At 33.2% G+C, this 19,979-nt stretch overlaps 4 protein-coding genes across 31 annotated transcripts in view; all 4 read left to right on the top strand.

The window, feature by feature from the left end:
* The window catches only part of CAP (Cbl-associated protein), an 86,035-nt gene extending 80,405 nt beyond the window's left edge, over nucleotides 1-5,630 (top strand). For 27 of the 28 annotated variants that reach the window (XM_070108232.1, XM_070108231.1, XM_070108233.1 and 24 more), the window contains 5 exons: nucleotides 2,919-3,258; nucleotides 3,322-3,436; nucleotides 3,814-4,020; nucleotides 4,084-4,316; nucleotides 4,384-5,630. In XM_070108232.1, coding sequence (XP_069964333.1) covers nucleotides 2,919-3,258; nucleotides 3,322-3,436; nucleotides 3,814-4,020; nucleotides 4,084-4,316; nucleotides 4,384-4,555 — 1,067 coding nt within the window. In that variant the 3' untranslated portion in view covers nucleotides 4,556-5,630. Of the gene's footprint in view, nucleotides 1-428; nucleotides 452-2,918; nucleotides 3,259-3,321; nucleotides 3,437-3,813; nucleotides 4,021-4,083; nucleotides 4,317-4,383 lie in introns of those variants that run through there. The other variant, XM_070108239.1, reaches the window with a different exon arrangement.
* Nucleotides 5,631-6,675: 1,045 nt separating this feature from the next.
* On the top strand, nucleotides 6,676-8,415 carry LOC106620912 (ataxin-10). Its single transcript, XM_014239567.3, has 3 exons — nucleotides 6,676-6,788; nucleotides 6,844-7,949; nucleotides 8,018-8,415. Exons 1-3 carry the CDS (start codon nucleotides 6,772-6,774, stop codon nucleotides 8,179-8,181), a joined length of 1,287 nt encoding a protein of 428 aa, XP_014095042.2. The 5' UTR covers nucleotides 6,676-6,771; the 3' UTR covers nucleotides 8,182-8,415.
* A 622-nt stretch (nucleotides 8,416-9,037) lies between these two features.
* On the top strand, nucleotides 9,038-9,319 carry LOC106620913 (phormicin). The gene has a single exon (XM_014239568.3). The coding sequence runs from the start codon at nucleotides 9,038-9,040 to the stop codon at nucleotides 9,317-9,319; it is 282 nt and encodes a 93-aa protein (XP_014095043.2).
* A 5,053-nt stretch (nucleotides 9,320-14,372) lies between these two features.
* LOC106620901 (phormicin) lies at nucleotides 14,373-14,654 on the top strand. Its single transcript, XM_070108498.1, has one exon. The coding sequence runs from the start codon at nucleotides 14,373-14,375 to the stop codon at nucleotides 14,652-14,654; it is 282 nt and encodes a 93-aa protein (XP_069964599.1).
* Nucleotides 14,655-19,979: the final 5,325 nt, after the last annotated feature.

The raw sequence follows: 19,979 nt of genomic DNA, 5'->3' as shown, positions 1-19,979 counted from the left end.
GCACCCAAGCGAGCACGCGCGTTGCGGCGGCGACCAACTAATTGTTATTTGACAATTATTATTTGCTGTTATTCGACAATTACTTTATTCAATAAATTTGTGGCGACGCAAATACTTTATGTACATAAATATATAATAAATACATATGTACTCGAGTGTGTGTATGTATGTGCATATGTGAGTTAAGCGCTGCCGGCGCATAAGACTCCCGCGTTTCTGCTTTTCTTTGTCGGCCATCACTAAGTTCTTTATGTCAAGGCAAAAGTGTATCTACAAACAATTGAAAAACATTGAGGCGATCAAGTTTCCACTGAACGATCAATGATTTGAATGACAGCAATCAGTGACAGTCTATTTTCTCTAGTCGTATTGTTAAGGCTTGGGTTTTCGTTGTTAATTATATATATAGAAATATTTTTTAATTTTTTTTTTAACGTGTGCGCTGACGACGGTTTGTAAACATAGAAATATACACATATGTACATATATAGACTATTAAAAGCCTCTTTTTCTAAGCTTGAAAACAAACTGCTTTTTCAATGGTTTCGAATTTCATTAGACCAAATAAGTAGCAAATACAAAACACAACAAAAAAATTAGTACTCGCACCTGTCGCAGAGAGAGCGTCATCATTCATTTAACCATTCATTGAGACTTGACTTGCATTGTTCGTTTGTTGTTGGCTTTCGGCGCGTGACAATTGCTATACATTTTCTAATTGTGTTTTTAGCGCAATTAAACATAAATCTAATTAAATGTAAAGAAATCCAAACAGCGAAGCACAAACAGAACCACATACAAACAAAGCGCTAGTTCTGCGCCACAGATTTCGTGACAATTTCAGTATTTGTGGAATTCGAAAGAAGTTAATACCAATTTGTAGAAATAACAGTAAAATTTAACATCTCTCCTGAAAGCACTTAAAGGCACGTTCTAAAGCCCTGTAGTGCTGTTAATCGTAACCTCTTCGCAGATATTCATATGAAAAGTGACACTTGAAAGCATTAATAATTCCAGAAATAAAATAGTACCACCTTCTTATGAGTGACTTCTGCTTTAGTTCTGAACTAGTCCTTTTTAATGCAGTGCTTTTATATTATAATAAGACACATACATATTTATATACATATTTGGTGTTAATATGCTCGTAAAATGTCTCCAGCGCGGCAATAAAAATATAATATTAATGAATGAATTGCTCGCAACTCATAAATAATTCGTGGAATTTTGTGTTACGTATATTAAAAAACAATACAACAACAACAATAAACATTACTTGGTAATGGGGTTGTAATGTATTATTATATGAAAGAATGTAAATAATTTATCAATAAGGGTTTGTAATAATTCATCAGCGTTGAACCGTTGATTTGCTATTAAGGTAGAAGTAAATCAATATGCATACTTATGTATAATAGCAAATACGAATGTTAATTTCGGTTGCATCGAAGCCATAATAGCATTCACAAATATAAAAGTCAGTTTGTTTGGCAGCTATATGCTATAGCGAGTCGATAACGGCGGTTCCGATAAATGAGCAGCTTCTTCGTAAGATAAAGACTTGTGCAAAATTTCAGACCGATATCTCAAAAACTAAGAGAACTTCATAGCAAATTTAATATACCGCGTTCAGGATATGATTTGAATGACGGGGTATGAATAGTTGAATGTTCAGGATATAAAAAAACCACTATCTAATAATTTTCTATGCTTTCGATTAGATGAAATCAACCGTTTTTGAAAATTTGGTGACTATGTTCACACGTATTTATGAAATAATTTTTTATTTAATATTTCATAGACTCCAAAAATAAATTAATTATTAAGGTAGAAAACTAAAGTGCGAGTGAAATTCCAAAGAGAAAACCGTCTTCCTCTCTTCGAGAGAATTCAAATTAATTATGGTTAATTTTAAAATGGCTAATAATTAGCATTTTAAAAGTGTTTTTCCTAAGCTTTCTGCTAAAAAATGTACCTTCTTCAGTTATTCAGTGATTTTCATAATTCTGGCTCCCTATAAACTCTTAAAATCTTTTTAAATCAACTTAAATCTACTATGCTAGCAGTTTGATAAACATCTACCGATATGCGCTACAAACGGCCATTAGATCTAGAAGTGATCCAATTTCATTATTGAAGTCATACTTTGCGGCCACTGTGGTATATTGACACTACATCTCCACAAAACCTAGTTTAATCTCTATTTCCGATCGAGAAAAGGTTTTTTTAATATGATTTAGCTTTCTGTAGGTAATATCAAACATTATAGTATTTTTCCGACATGAAAATATTATTTATTAAATTAATAAATGTTTCCAAAAGCAGACTTAAATCCTAAGAACTGTTTTGGTCGAATATCGTTAAAACGTATAACACAAATAAAAAGATAATATTCAGATTAAGGTATAATAAACTATTATATGCTTTTATGATTGATTACAAAAAAATATAAATCATACGTCAACGATATTGTCCATCGAAAGAGCAGATCACCATGAAATCAAAAACAAAAACTTCACCGAAAACTGAAAACTCAACACTTATAGCTTAGACCTAATACAGTTTTTTTCTAAGATTATTCAGAAATATGCATATAAAGATCTGAATAATAATAACTAAAACTCAACCGATAAGGATCTACAAGTTGTTTCTACCCATTTGCTTATAATTGTTTAGTTTTTAATGCCTAAAAATAATATAATCCAATTAAAGCTCCCACGTGTTATCAGTAAGAAAATGTTAAAACACTTGAACAACGAGGCGTTAGTAGCGCATTAAAAACTATAATAATTTAATGCTCTTTCTAACAGCCAATTCCAATACAATCTAGTCTAAAGTACATATGCACTTTATTGCTACAACAACAAGAAAAACTGCCGTTAATAACATTTCCGCTCCCTTTAATTCTCCTCCCTTAGAATCTCCAAATCGTTATCTTGAATCGGATGTAAATATCCATTTCAAGACACCAATACGTCATGAATACAAACAGGCCATGTCGGATGAGGATTTAGCACAACGGCAAGCCGAACAAATGCAAAAGCTTTATCAGGAGGAACGTCGTCGCAAGTACTTACAAGAGTTGCAGGATATGAATGCACGTCGCCACACCGATAACTTTACACCAACACAAAAATCACCAATACCGTTAAATCGTTATGATGACTTCCAATCGGATTTGGCGCCCAAATCGCCGAACGCGATAACAACACGAACGGCAGCGCGTGCGCTATACAACTTCCAAGGACAAAATGCAAGGTAAATTGGAAATGCATATAATATGGTTAAATTGAAAATCATGTGTTTTGAAATACTTTGCAGAGAACTCACATTCAAGAAGGGCGACATCATTTACATACGTCGCCAAATTGATCGTAATTGGTACGAAGGTGAATTTAATGCCATGATTGGTCTACTGCCTGTGAGCTATGTGGAGGTGAGTGTTGCCATTGTTGGAAAATTATAAGGAATGAGAAAAAGCAGAAAAAATGAGATGTAGCTTCGAAGAAAAAAAATTTACGTTTTTAAAAATAGTTTTATAGAAAAATTTTATAGAAAAAATATATAAGGTGTACTACTTAAAAATATTTTTTCAAAAAAAAAGTGGCAACCCGTTGACATCAGTACTTTCAAATAATTTAATCAATATTTCTACATTTTTGAAAAAATTTATTGCAAACTCTAACTCTATCAAGAATATTAAATAAATTTTAACCCAATTTGCTAAAATTTTGGGAGTGACCTTAACTTTAACTTTAAACATTTAATGCGAAATTCAAGTTCATTAAATTAGACTAAATTTATTTCTCGTAGGTCGTAAACAAAGAAATTGCTCGTCAACAACCAAAGAAACCATCAGAAGGACAGGCGCGTGCCAAATATAACTTCCAAGCGCAATCCGGCATAGAATTGTCGCTGAACAAAGGCGAACTGGTCACACTGACACGACGCGTGGATGAGAATTGGTTTGAGGGCAAAATAGCTAATAGAAAGGGCATATTCCCAGTGTCATATGTTGAGGTGAGTAAACGAGTACAATTTTAAAAAAATATTACCATTATCAAAATATTATGCAACTTTCAGGTACTCACTGATATTGGCGCCGAAGATATTGCCGCTCGCACCGTTATCACCGAACAGGCGAGCGTCACGAATTTACGTCCCTCACTCGACACACTACGCACAAATATTAATAACGAGTTCAATTTAATAACCAAAAATGGCCATCAGCCACCGAATGGCATACTCAAAGAAACCAAACACCACAACAACAAAATTGATGCACTACACGTGGACACGCATTCAGAGCCTCTAGTGTAAGTTAGAAGAACTAACAATTTAAATTAAAAATGATTTCTAATTTCGCTCTAAATACTTTCACAGTTATCGCGCACTTTACAAGTACCGACCGCAGAACTCCGACGAAATGGAGCTGCTGGAGGGCGACATCGTTCATGTGCTGGAGATATGCGACGACGGCTGGTTCGTGGGCACGTCACAGCGTACGGGCTGCTTCGGCACCTTTCCCGGCAACTATGTGGAACGAGTACGCTGAGCGCCTCAGTGCATGGTTGGCGCCAGTGGAACTGGTCAATGCGTTCTAATAAACACACACACACATACACATAATCACAAAAACAAAACAAACAAATGATGAACACTTTAGTTGAATGAACAAATTTAATGAAAAGCAATCAAAGAAATTAAATATTAATAAAACAAAAACAAAAACAAATACCAGCAGCTGCAATAGTAAAAGTCGCTTAATATAAATTACATTTAATTTTTGTTGTTATTATATACATACATATATTATTTTATTTTGCAGACTTGTATAATGGTTAAACTTAAAACAAAAACATAAAAAAAACAAAAAACATATTTATTTACATATATTAATGTTGAAGAACATAACTCTATACATTATATACATATAAATTATTAACCACAAAGTTAGCGTTGGAAAATAATAATTTATATTTAATTTGCTAAAAAGCATAAAGTGAGGCGTTTATGAAAACAACAACAACAAGAGCAGCCAGAACAAATGCGGCCGCGAATAAAGCCTGCACATGGTTTACTAATAAAACTAGTCAAAGCTATTTCCAAAAAAAAAATTATTAATTGATTAATTACTACTGCAGTACGAAAATTAACTTAAATAAAGGGGCAATAAATTACAAAAAAAAAATTCAGTGTAACACAAATTTTTAGTTTGAAAAATAAAATAAAAAATAAATTTTATTATACAAAGAGATATTCAACCGATATTAGTGTCACTGCACAGCTTAGTAAAACAAACAGATGTACAGCTCGTATATGGCATATAAATTCCATCTTATTTTTATATACCCTTTATATACATAGCAAAAATATCAAACGAAATGTGCCTTTTCTCGTGACCACCATCCATCCATGTTGCCTTATATTACAAAAAAAACAATTCATAATTCTATAACCGCGTTGCATTGTAATTGTAAAAAATAAAACGTTAATATAACAAAAATATTTGCCTGCTGGTTTGTAGTTGACACAATTTAGTTTTAATTCGCATACATATTAATGTATTTGTTGTTATTAGATTAAAAAATAAAAAATAATAAAAAAGCATTAAACACCAAAAAATTTTATTTGTTGTTTTTTTTTACCTGTACTAAGTATCAAAATTCAAAATAAACCACTTTTTTCTAGAATATGAGAACATTATATTAAATACTTTCATAATGTCTCTCTCAAGGTACCACAAGTCTGGTCTAAAATTAAAAAATAATGCATTAACTAAAATAAGTGAATGAACATATCAATAAAGTTTTTTTTATTCTGTAATATCGAAAATCTTAATTAAAAATAATTTAAAAGTTTTAATTCCGTTGAAAAAGAAAATAATTTTATTTACAAATATCGGATGAAATTAAAGTTTAATCCGAAAAAATGGATTAATAAATTATTTTTAATGTTTGATTCCCAATATCGGATTACAAAATTATATATAATCACAAACTTATAATTAAAAACTAAAAAAAAATTGTTTTAGATTTTACATATTTTGCGTCTAATCCTTTTTGTTATCTTTTGGAAAGGAAAGCATATTTTTAATAAAATATCAACATAGCTTAAATCTTTTTACTTTATTTATTTTTAATTGCTTTTTGTTGTATTGTTTCAATTAGAAATAGGTAAATGCTTCCTATTTTACCATTTTTCATTCCAGCTTTTAATTTGAAAAATAGTGTTTTCATTTGTTACCCCAATTTTGAAATAAAAAAAAAACATATATATTATTAATTTTTACTCCAAGATGTTAATATTTTACTATGAAATTAAAAAAAAATTTAATTAAATAATAAAATTTTTTTTTTCAATTTTTATTATTAAATTAAAAATAAAAGTTTCAATTTTCAATTTTACTTATGCCAAGACACACTTTTACTACTTCACAAGACTTGATTTTTTTCTCAAATATTTTCCAACCTAAAAATAGAACAAAGATAAATATTAAATTACATTTTAGTAAATGATTACAAATAAATATATATAATGAGGTAAATAATTATTAATCAAATCACAATTTTATATTTTTATGTTACGGATGTCATTTTCATGCCGTCAAAATAAGACACCGTTCATAAAGAACGTATGTATATCATATGATGACTCCGCCATGCATTCCTATATCATTATTATTCAGGTCACCCTGTAGCAGCTCACATGTTCACTACATCGCGGGCTATCAAAATTTGATAAAAACGTAAACAAATTGTAGGCAAAACCATGGACTGCAGCAAAAAGTAAGTATTTGGTTTTCTTCCACAAAAAATTAATAAAAATGTACAAATTCTCCAGCACTGAGCCGCTGGAGAGCCTTAAAAGAATCCAAATATTCATGCAGACGCCACCGCTGGATGACACAAATGCGCTTCATTATGTCGAGCAACTGAAAACTCTGCGAAATCTTTGTGCCGAAGATCCGGCGCATCAGAATACAATTGCTGAACATGAACAATTCAACGATCAGTTGCATCAGTTACTATTCGATAGCAGAATTACACCTAGACCACCACAAAATCTGCAACTAATGGCGCTGCAGTTACTCGCGAATGCAATTGTACAAAATCCAAACTCGCAACGCAACATTTGGAAACGTCATGGCGCTGCTATTGTGGAGTGTGGATTGGTAGCACCACTGGGACGTCATACTAATATACTGCTTATGATAGTTTACAATGTGCTGAAATGTGCTGCAGTGTCGAATATGGAGCAACATGCGTTATGTGCTGCAGTTCGTACTTGGCAAACAATTGTGGATGAACGCAGCGAAGATAACTATGAATTTCTGCATTTTCTGTTTGAGCATTTCATTGTACATGGCGGACACAATACTGTACGCTATTATGCACACTTAACATCTGCGGAACGCATTTCATTTCTAGAATATTTAGTACATTATCTTCGTCAAGACAGTCCAAATGGGCATATACATCAATTTCTGTTGAAATACATAACCAAAGAGTTCAATATGAAATCTGATCGTATATTAATCTGCAAACCGGATAGCGCCCAGGTGCCTGCCACTGATCCAATGCCCGCCCGGGAAGCTTATGCGCTCTTGCGTGTAATTGCCAGCGCGACTGGAAGTGAATTCTATGCAGATAAATATGTGAGCGAACAGTCACTGTTTTTGAATGTGAGTAGCCTGTTACGTTGCCTGGCGCAAGTGGGTAAAGAGTCACAAAATATTTTCACACCCATGAATAAATTGGAAGAAGTAGCGCTCACATCGAACATATCGCGTGATTTCGAAACGGAATTGTCATTTGAGCTGAAAACCTTATTGATGCGTTGCATTGCTAATTTGCTTTATAAAAATCCAGCTAATCAAGGTTACTGCATAGACACCCAATTGTTGCCCACTCTGCTGGAATGTACCAATATGGATGCACGAAATCCACGTAAGTATTCTAATTTATTAATATTTTTAATAACATTAGGTTTTTAATTGTAACTGTTATCTTTCTAGTTCTGAAAGAGTGGAGCATATTGGCCATTCGCAATGCTTGTTACGGCTGTCCAGAGATTCAGGCCATGATAGCGAATATGACAAATAAAGGCGCGGCACAGAATGATATTATTGACGAATTGAACTTGGATATGGGTGCTCTGCGCATTAAGCCCAGTCGATAAACTTGTCCGCTTGTAAAAAAATTGTATTGTTTATTTCCATGTATAATTAATTTAAATATTAGCATAGATAAGTATAAAAATATATTTGTCTTGATTTTTTCGGCCAGTTTGATTAGCAGCTATATGCTATAATGGTCCGATCTTTTGGAGATTGTATCGTTTCTTTGAATAGTAAGCCATGCCAAATTTCGTGAAGATATCTTTTTAAATAAAAAAAAGTTTTCATTACAAAAACTTGGTTTTGATTGTTCAGTTGCAGCTATATGCTTCTTCGGGGGTAAAAGAGTGTGTTGTGTTCGCGTACGTTCTTTGTAATTGTAATATTATTCGCTCATTGATAATATAGATTTATGAACTTAACACAGGCAAAGAAAACGTGACACAATACTTCCGCCATTGGCTTTCAATGCAAACGACCAGGTTTAGATACACACACACACTCTCACAGGTGCTTTTGATTAATAAAAATATTCTACTGCTATTTTGATTTTTCAAGGGGACAAACATACATTCATATCTATTTAAAGAGTGTTTTTACGAAGGATAGAGTTTCTTGAAGGTATAAGCTTTTTCTTCTGAAATAGAACGTAATTCCCCGGAAAAACAATAAGTAAGTTATCAGTAAATTTACATGTTACATGATGCCACAAAAAACGACTGTCAGTTCCCTATCAATCAATTGGGGATCCCAAACTTATATGGACGCAATATCACGAATATGACAGCAAGCTGGGCTCAAATTCAGTATAAAACCGAGTTGAACAACTGAATTAAACATCAAATTATCTCTAGCGCCTGAAGTAGCAGTAACTATTTGCAGTAAAACCAATTCAACTGAAATCTAAATCCTTGCAACATGAAGACAGTCGTGCTTTTCGCTGGTCTCCTCTGCGCTTTCTGCCTGTTTCACAGCACCAAAGCAGCTCCCGCTGATGCAGCTGCTCTGGAGGCCGTTGACGCGCAATTGGCTGTGCTGAAGGAAGAGTCTGCGGTGGAGTTGAGTCGTCAAAAGCGCGCTACTTGTGACCTGTTGAGCGGAACCGGTGTTAATCACAGCGCTTGTGCGGCCCATTGCGTAATTCGTGGCAATCGTGGCGGTTATTGTAATGGTAGCGGTGTCTGCGTCTGCCGAAATTAACGGATTTTTTGCAAAAATAATTTAAACTAACGCATACCTTATATAAATTAACATGTTGTAGCAATCATCGAATATTTTTGTTCAAAAATGTATATTTCTGATTCAATAAACTTTCAAAAAGATTAAAGTATAATTATCTTGGAAATCAAACTGAGTTGTTAATACAGGATGTTTAAGGGGCACACGTAGAGGGAAATTAAAAAAATAAAATTTTCACCTTTAAAAGCAAAATACAAAAATTTTTAAATCTATATCTCTAATAGTTTTTGAGTTACATCCTTCTAACGTATTGCTGTTCAGTTTAATCAGCTAAATCAGTTTATCTTAAACACGCTTTTCTCAAAAGTAAATTTTTCAAATTTAGTTGAGTGGTTATTTTGCGACCAATCCGCTGATCACTATTAAATTTCTGCGTGTTAGGTAAATTTTAAACTGATCAAAAATCTAATTTTGGCAGTTCAAAACAACCAACATTTTTGGTAAAATTCAACTTTAGTAATTCCTTATTCTTCAGCTGAATATATTACATAATACAGATAGATACGGACTTATAAATATTTATAAATTAAATTGGCGAGCTTATAATAAACATGCTCCTCCTATATAATGGTGAAAAGGTGTATCTGTCCTCGGAAATACAAAGCCTAACAATACTGGCACCACAGATATGGGATAAGCGAGGTTAGACAAAAAGTTATTGGGCTTTGCGATATCTACTATGGCCTTGTGGTGTTGGAGAGAGCTTGCCGAAACTAAAATACTCATATGCCTCTATAATAAACAGAAAAAAATCAACAGGCGGTAGTAAAAATAATGGGCAACATGCTGTATGTAAAGTGGTAGTAAAGCAACAGACTCATGGTATTAGCCTTCTAAGTTCTATCGCTTCTATGTTGTGCCCTCCTTCAATATATACTGGCTACGTAGCTTTAGATCTGAGAATTTAGAATTGACTAAATAACTTTACATAAAATGTCACTCTACCTTTTGCTTAGTCGGTAATGTTTTTAAAAAGAATATATCAGCAGGAAACGATCCCGAACACATCTGCGGCTTAGCAAAAACTTGTTTTTTAAGCAATGGAGTTGAAGTTATGGATTGGCATCTCCAGACCAACCCCCCACCTCCCCCAAAAATACAAAAAAAAAAAAACTCTATACATAAATTCTATAAAACATTTGTTGAAAATAGTCAAGGAGCGTATAGGTCCAATGAAATCTAAAGCAAGGAAAAGCGTTAACATCGTTAGAAGAATACTCTCTACAAATAAAAAAGTTTCTATACGAGAACTTGATTTTGAACGGTTGGTTTGTATGGCAGTAAATGAAGAGAGAGGATGTGAGATGAGCGCAATTCCTATTGGGTCTGGAGTTCTCAGGACATCCCGATGCTTTGCAACATTTTTTACAGATTTATTTTCTCCAACAATTGTTGGAACAGATTGCTCGCTTTCTAGATGCCCCCAGGGTATCGATTTTCTCTCAACGGCCCTGTTGGCATACTATAGTAGTCCAATCTGAACCAATTGTTCGGAGAATATACCGTTGACTTTAGTCTATGCCAAATTGCGTAAAGATATCTCATCAAATCACAAAGTTTTCGATACAATGACTTGATTTTGATCGATCAATTTGTATGGCAGCTATATGCTATAGTGGTCCGATATCGGCGGTTCCGATAAATGAAAGGATGTGTATACCATACCCGAACTAGTCTCTTTGTTAGTGAGATATCGATCTGATTTTACACACAGATTTCTCCTCAAGAAGCTGTTAATTTTTACTATACGATACAATAGTATGAACTGCTATGACTATAAAAAGTATTATAACACACACTATATATATTATATATATATATATATATATATATTTTACTTACAAACAAATTGTCATTAAACGCATAAATGAATTATGAATGTTTTCAAGTAAGGTAAGCGTAAATGAAGAACTGAGTCGTGAATTTATCTACCTATGTACATACCTAGCACGAAGTGCGCAAAAGTGCATCCCCTTAGCAAGAGTACCTCATGCACACACAGAATATTGATAATGCCAATTTAAACTTTCCACAAACAATGAAAAAATGGCACAACTCTTCCGCCGATGTCTTTAGGTGCGAGCAAATAAGTCTTACTACAGACATGCTCACACATAATCAGATCAAAACGATTCAATTATTTTCAAGATTTCAATGTTACCTTTTTACATACATACTTACATATAGCCGTGGACTTTCCAAGAATAATTATTATTCACGCCTTAACAATAACATACACCTAGAAAGCATACTATACGTACATCCAATCGAACTCCAGCAGATTCAACAGAAAGCAACTCTGTGAGTCCCCTTTCATTGGACGGGAGATTCCAAACATAGTTCGCCATCAGCAATATGACACCAAACGCGGCTCAAGCCGCATATAAAACCGAGCTAAACAACTTAAATGAGCATCAAACTATCTGTAGATTCTACAGCAGTAGCAACTTTTTGCAGCGAGATCGATTTCGAAGGTTCAATCAATTTTAAGCAATTAAACTTGCAACATGAAAACACTCGTGCTTTTCGCTGGTCTCCTTTGCGCTTTCTGCCTGTTCCAGAGCACCAAAGCAGTGCTGTGCCAATACATCCCGCCATTCTGATCATTTCACATGTATACATGATTCTACATATATCTCGTAACAATTTATTATACACTATGCAACATGTTATAGTGTATTAATAACAAATCGTATATACATATATTCTATTGTTAAATTTATGTGCTACACGTGCTTATATTAAAATTTAGGTTCGTTTATATCTACGTTAAGCCAACAAAAGGTAAAACGAATTCAATGTTGTGCTAGCGTAGTTTTCTCAGTATTCCAAAAATTATTTTGAACTTCTTAAATGCGATGTCAAATCAATAAAGCTGAATAAATTATTGCAAAACTACCTGATTCAGTACTCTCGACAATGTTTTACACATATTTGTTATTATTGAGATAACTACATGAACTCCGCCTTTTCAGCGCAAATAAAAGGAGGCATATCTATATGTATGTATTGTATAATAGAGACCAACACTTGACTTTTATGTCAGAGCGCAATAAACTTAGTAAACTTTCTAAAACCAACAAAAGCTTTCCAAATATTAAACATGAAGATACTCGTTTCGTTAGACGTCTATAAGTGTATATGGGTCTATATTTAAGTGACCATATTTGTCGGTTGTTTTTAGTCATCGATTTTTTCCATATTATAATTCACTGAAAATCGCGACATATAATAGGTAAGAGATACACTATCTTTTTTTAATTCCTAAGCCCGGGTCGGCCGGGACGCTTAACTCGGAATCCGGACTGTAATTTTAAAAGCAATATTGCGAACTCGGCTTAGAGTAAAGTCTATGTATGACCCTATTACTGAGCTCTGCTGTCAAAACCGCCGATTCGGACCACTATAACATACGAGTATAACTGTCATACAAACTGGACGATAAAAAGCAAATTCCTATATGGAAATTTTTTATTTGCGAAGAGTATTAAAACATCGGTGCAACTAAAGTTAACTTTTTTTCTTGTTTTAAATTGTATTCAGTTAAAATCCATTCAAACGCATTTTTATAAAAACTATTCTAAATGTGATTAAGTGTATATTTATTTAATTAACAAAAGCAATTAAAATAATGTAGCTTCTCTACTTAGATTACTGCCAAAATTCGTGAAATGTATTGCTTGTAATTCTAGAGAACTGATCCAAATTGTGTAAATGAATGACCACCCTTCACCCATTTAACTACCAAAAATACATACATATACTTGTATCTGTATATGATAACTTTGTAAATAAAATTTATGAACGTCCTGAATGAAACGTTCTTTTAACTTTCAAATGATATGTGCGATATGTGAGAGCTTGAGGAAAATATAATAAAATTAGATCGATTTTTAATACCAAATCAAGATCCGTTGAAAAAAATCTACTATCATAAAATGTTACTAAGGTATCTCACATAACAACCGATATACTATATATCAGAGGAATGAAAGTTATTAAATTGAGTAAAAGTGGGCTGTCCTCTTCAAATCAATTATCAACTAACTTTATTGAGAAGTCTATTTGGATATTACACATATTGATCGGTCTATATATAAGGTCAAGCGGAATGACGGAAATCCTCATGTTCACTATACCGAGACTAGGACATATAACCCATTTTCATCGGTGAACGCATTTTCAGTAATCTTGCAACGCTTGATTTTGGTTATTTCCAAATTTAACTCTTTCCACTCTCGACTTTGCCATGGTGATGGTTGTTCTAGGATCTAGTTTCGAAGCTTGAATGATGATCGCTTTATGGCACTTTTAGTTTCTTTGAAAATTTTTGTTTGTAATACGGTTGCCACCATGGTATTGGTTCTATTCCACCAAAATGTATTTTCGATCTCTTTATAATGCTAGGAGACTCGTGTTTCATCAATTTATATGCAAATTATCGCTTGCAAGAACAAACGAATGGACTCGTAGACATATGTAAATCTGGGAATCAATGAATTCCGTCATTCAAATACCTTGATATACATATATATTCCTATAAATTTCTAAAACCATATTCAGGTGAACAATCCTATTATAATCTCTACAAAAAGTTGTGACGGTAAAATAATCCAAAATTTGTATGTCAGCAATTCCAAGACCGATCACATATATTCCAGTTTATTTGCGACTCGTGCTAATGTTATATTTTAGGATCGTTTATATTTACGTCAAACTAATGGAAATTTTTGCAATTTCCCAATTGTTTTCACAATTCAATAACGCTCAATGATTTACAACAAAACCACCTGAGTGAGTCCCCTATACAATATTGAACCGATATTTGTTATTATTGGGAAAACCACCCACACATGCCCATGATCACCGCCTAATCAGCACAACTAAGACGAGTCATATATAATAGAGACGAACAGCTGAATTGCATATCAGAACGCAACAGAACTTAACAGTGCAACATTATACACACCTCAGTAAACTATATAAAAACAACAAAGCTTCCGGAATAATCAACATGAAGACAATCGTACTTTTCGCCGGTCTCATCTGCGCTTACTGCCTTTTCCAGACGATCAACGCAGCGCCTGCTGGAGCAAATGTTGGAGAACCAGAGGAGGCACAATTGCCTGGCTTGGAGGAGCAAGCTCTTTCCGAATTGATTCGTCAAAAGCGCGCCACTTGCGATCTACTGAGCGGATTCGGCATCAAGCACAGTGCGTGTGCGGCCCATTGTTTACTCCGTGGCAATCGTGGCGGTCACTGCAATGGACGTGGAGTTTGCGAATGTCGTAATTAAGGATGCAGTACGTCTCTTCTTTATTTATGTTTTGAGATTTCAATTATTCAATCATTTATTAAAAGAATCTGTATTTAAACTTAAATGGGTTATGATTAAATAAACAAAAATATGTAAGAAAGTAATTGTCGAATTTATTTAATGCAATTGAAGATGAATTGTAAATTTCGTTGGCCGAACTCCTTCTTTAGTGTTATTTTATTTTAATTATTATAGTTTCACAATATTTTGTTTCTATATATATTATATTATAAGCAGTAGTTATTATTTGTAACCTTACTCTCCACATTGCTTTTTTTAAATTTTTTTTAACTGTATCTTTAAGGATTTAGCTTTGCTTTTCTAAAGGATTCTAATCTGTAGAATTTATATTGTTTTTCGATAATTGAATCGAGAACAGCGGCGTATTAGTTTAGGTTTAAAAACATTTTTTAGACAAATGCATACCTATCGGCTTTTCAAGATTGAAATAGTCATTTCTAAATCTAATATAAAAAATTCTTTACTAGGAGATATTATCCATATAACATTCGAAAAAAATATTGATAAAATGACGTCAAAAAATTGGCAGGTTATTGTACATATGTAAAACTATACACAGCTATATAATTCAGATAATTTTTCTTTGAGTAATAACTGAAAAAAATTTGGAAAATGTATTTGGGAGAAAAACTCGTTTAAAGATAAAGTGTTGAAACTTAACCTGTCGAAAGATCTCTTTATCTTCTGCCCTTTATATCGATCCACATCTGAAGTGCATTTAATGTCACTTGACTGAAGTTAGTTGAATAATTTGCACAACTACTGACAATCAATATGATACATATCCGGGGACCTAAGTGAGTCCTTTGTGTTAAGTAATTTTTATGTGATAAGATCTTTTAAATATACTATCTAATGGTTCTTAATAACATTCCATCTTTCTACAACGGAAAATTCCATGAATTATGCCTAATGAACTTGGCTGACCATAGACATGAATTTCAACTATACAAAGCTGGAAACAAGAATCTGAAATTAAGAAAATTTATTTAATTGCTTTGAAAAATGTAGCCGCGAAATTTGCCAATGAATTATTTTCATTTTGAGGTCAAGTCAAGACACACATTTAACATATTCGGCCTTAATATTTATTGTATATATTATTTAGAGTAAAAACTAATAAATGCATACCCTCAAAGGCATCTACAATAACTATAAATTTCTTATGTTCTAGTTCCTTGAAGAACTGCATCGCACTTTTAATAATTCTTGACCGAAAGTTTTGCTTTAACTCAACAAAACATTTTTTAAAAACCAATTTTTTACGATGTAACTTTTTTTGTTCAATATCATATTTCTATCACATGATTATTGAAATTTGAGGTCTTAAATATTTTTCTTATGTTAATATTTTTTATTTTTATTATTTTTAAATCCCATTAACATAAGAAAAATAGTTTAGATTATTAAAAGTTGAAAAAACAGAAAAAAACTATTTTGCCAAAATTCAAAAAGTCATATCAAATAACGCCCCTCTGAAAATTTCAGAATTTCTTTAGATATGTTAGAGGTATAATACAAAATTTTGTTATTACTTTTTACGATTTTGAAAAATTCAAAACTTTTTAATTTTCAAAATTTTCAAAATTTTTTTTAAAAAAAAATTTTCTCACACCTCTAAGTGTCCTTTGAAAACGCACAAGCGTTCTTTATTTAATATACAGTAGTTTCTGAAATATTAAATAAAAAAACTCATAAAATCGGAAAAACAGTGAAATTTTCAATTTTGCATAGCTCTTAGGAAATATTTTTTCCTTTGGCAGAACTTCGTTTTATGATAAGCCAAATTTTCCACTAAAATTCATTCGAATCGGTGGGGGGTCGTGTCCAACTATTTGTCGATTTCACGTGGAATGATCCGTATGCGAAACTAAATTAATTTAACATTTTATTTAAAAATATTTATGGTTATAAATAGTGTAACGGATTTTCCCAAATACAAATGTTTCCCAGCTTATTACTGGCTGATGCGATTAACATGATTCACATAGCAGTAAACTCATTTCACCTCACTCGTAAATGCTTTTTGTTGATGGAATATGAAAAGTTGCGTCGTGAGTCCCCTAAGAGTTGGGAAGAAATATTTGTTTACATAAATAGGGGTACGTGTGTTTTCAGTTTCGGTTCAGAGTATAAAACTGAATTGGGAACGAAAGCTTAGCATCAGTGTACAACGGTCTTCGCAGCAACATGCACAACTTAAAGCAAAGCTATCAGCCATTCAAATAGGCAACATTTACTACCCACAACAACAACCTGCACAAAATGAAAATCGTATTTTTTGCTGGACTCATCTGCGCTTTGTGCTTACTCAGCCTCTCAAAGGCTGCACCTGCCGATAGGGATAGAGAAACCGTTAGTTTCAATGAACAATTGACAGCCGAAAATCTCGAAAATTTAGTGACTTTACATCGGCAGAAGCGTTTTACTTGCGATGTGCTCAAGAGTCCGGCGGCTTGCTCCAGTCATTGCGTGTTCCTCGGTAGATCGCGGGGCGGTTACTGCCGTAGTGGAACCTGTATCTGTCGTCAATGAAGTGAATAAATATTTTATATACCAATTGCTTACATTTATTTTATCATTTTAATCAAAAAATATATATCTCTAATCCAAAAATAAAGTATCAAATTGGTATGCTTAAAAATTTAACTGAGTTTAAATCACAAATGTTTTTCTTGAGAAGTTTTCAATATTTTACCTCTCTAAATGTCCTGCAGCTTGTTAGTGATCCATTGTTTAGGTAAATAAAATGTTTTCTCAAAACTCTCAACATATAACAGACATGCACCTATTCCTCGTTAGTAGTAATAGGCGATATGGAGACGTATAATTTATTCTTCAGACAATTTAATACTTGGAAGGATTACAAAAATAATCGATTTTTAGTGCAATGACATTTCACTTTCCTTTTTTTTAATTTTTGTTTTTTAATATCCTCAATTTTTTGGCAAAATAAATTCTGATTTATTATAAATGAAAAATATTAAACACTGCTATGCGTAGAGTTTTCTTATACCACAATATAATATATTTATTCAATAGGTTCATTTTACGGTTATTCAGAGTCATTATGCAGATTCTTTCGTTGGTTTCATCGAAGCACTTATCTTTTGAACGTCCATCGTCTTCAGTGCTCTTATAAGCAATACGGACTTTACCAATTTACCGCAGAAAAGCATTTTTCATTAAAAAAATTGTGTTTCGTAACACACTAAATTTCTATTTATAATGATAAACTTAGTGAATATTGGGCTTACATAAATAACTGTAACTTACATGGTTTTCTAATCGGTGATAGTGTGAGACGCATTTTATTCTCTACTCAAAAAAACCATTCCCAGTTACGTGATAGAATTATCGAATAATATACAACTGGATTGCAGAATTTATCTAAAATACATAATTTCGTAAATAGCACTCAACAGTTATCAAAATTGTTTAAACTCTAAACCAAATTTCAATGTTCCCTTCAAACTAAGCAAATTAATTTTCTAAAGTTAAGACTCCAGAATGATAAATATCTCAGTGGAGCATTCGGTATCAAAAAGAAATACTTTACTCAACCATAATAAACAAAAACTTCTTTAGATAACATAGCCATAACATACGAAACAGGTCTGGGCCGCTTCAACAAATTTGTGACAGGCTCGAGGTGCTTTTCCGCTTTTTGAAAGTCTTGTTGATCTATAATTAAGAGTTGTTGGGAACTCCTCCCACAATGATCGGTCGTATTAGCTTAGTGTTAAAAACACTCCTACCTATATTATGAAAAGATCCAATAGAGGCTGACAAAACAAATCGCTACCACAGTCTCCCCAAATAGAATAAACTCGCTGTCTCTTCGTATGATTCTCCATTCAGAGGGCTCAGTACAAAGCGTATTGAGGACAAAAGACTTGCCCACAACATTATAGATAAATCATCCGTTATTTGTGGTGGTCATATAAGTAGGTCGTTCGAATAGGACTTTAACGGCTTAAGTTCATGATGGTGGTGCATTATAAACGGGTTATTGAAGTATTCGGACACATAATCTCAAAAGAACCAAAGCCACGCACCCGAGATTTCTACGAAAGCGATTGGTCCGTATCTGTACTAGTCAAAAGTATGCCTAAATTACTACGAAAAAGGTACGAGTGTTCTCTTCTGGGATTAATGCCACTCTTCATATAGTGCCCATAGATATAGTCGGAAGGTGTATGGCTGCGAAAATTGTTATTTGAGTTAAAGAATCAGGATTTCTCTTTCTTGGGCGGAAAGTTGATGGTTGTCAGGAACTCTCTATCAACTTCAATTTCAAACTTCCTGACTACTGTAGCGTTTTTCAAGTTAACGTTGCTACCATTAAGGTAGCGGCAGATTAATTGCTTCGGAGTGCAGCCTCCTTCTAAGAAGTGACTATCCACTCTGGCGCCTGACAAGTAGAATGGGAACGGTTCGTGTTGTGTGTTTTACTACTGGATAGCTGGGCTTCGCGGGAGTTTGGCCAGCGCTCGGCTATCATCGGTTCTTATGCTGTCGCAACATCTTTTTGTCCAAAGATCGACCTTTGTCGATCAAATGAGCTTTTTGTTCACAGTAAGGCTAGCTTTTCTCTAGTTCTGGTGGTTCTAACAGGTCATTGTTCTATAGGCGTCCACGCTTTAAGGTTGAGAGTGTTACCGGTTGCTAGCTGCAGAAGCTGTATGAAAGAAAACGAAGTAAAAACATCTCAACACTACACAGAATTATTCGTTTACCAATTAAGTGTATTATGTAAACTAATTGAATAGCGATAATAAATTTGTAGCGATAATGAATTTGAATCCTATCTGAACTTAATGGTGGATGTAGACTTAACGGAATTTCCCTCAATGTTTATACTTATGTATATACGTATGTATTTGTGTATATAACTGCAATGCAAATAAATTAGCTCGGCTTTAAAAAGTTATATGTCTATTTATACATTCAAAATGATATACTTATGTATTGTACAATATGTACCTCGTAAAATCCCCTCGTATTTTATATAACCACTTGGGTAGGTAACCCAAATTTATTCTAGCTAAAATTAATAAAAAATGAGGGATGGAGTTCCTATAATTATGCAATTCAACATCTGATATTAGATAATCTTGATAACACTAAAAAACACAATCAAAAATGACCTACTTAAAGACTTCCGCTGTCAGCGAGCGCAATAATTTCAACTCTTTTCAAATTAAGAGGAACCCTAATGTATATACATATGTACACACATCCCCATGTGTAGGTGTAATGTTTGCTTTGCGCTGGGAAGCA

The sequence above is a fragment of the Bactrocera oleae genome, chromosome 4 (assembly GCF_042242935.1).
Source record: "Bactrocera oleae isolate idBacOlea1 chromosome 4, idBacOlea1, whole genome shotgun sequence".
Classification (NCBI taxonomy): Eukaryota; Metazoa; Arthropoda; class Insecta; order Diptera; family Tephritidae; genus Bactrocera; species Bactrocera oleae.
This window is presented reverse-complemented; position numbering and strand designations above follow the sequence as displayed.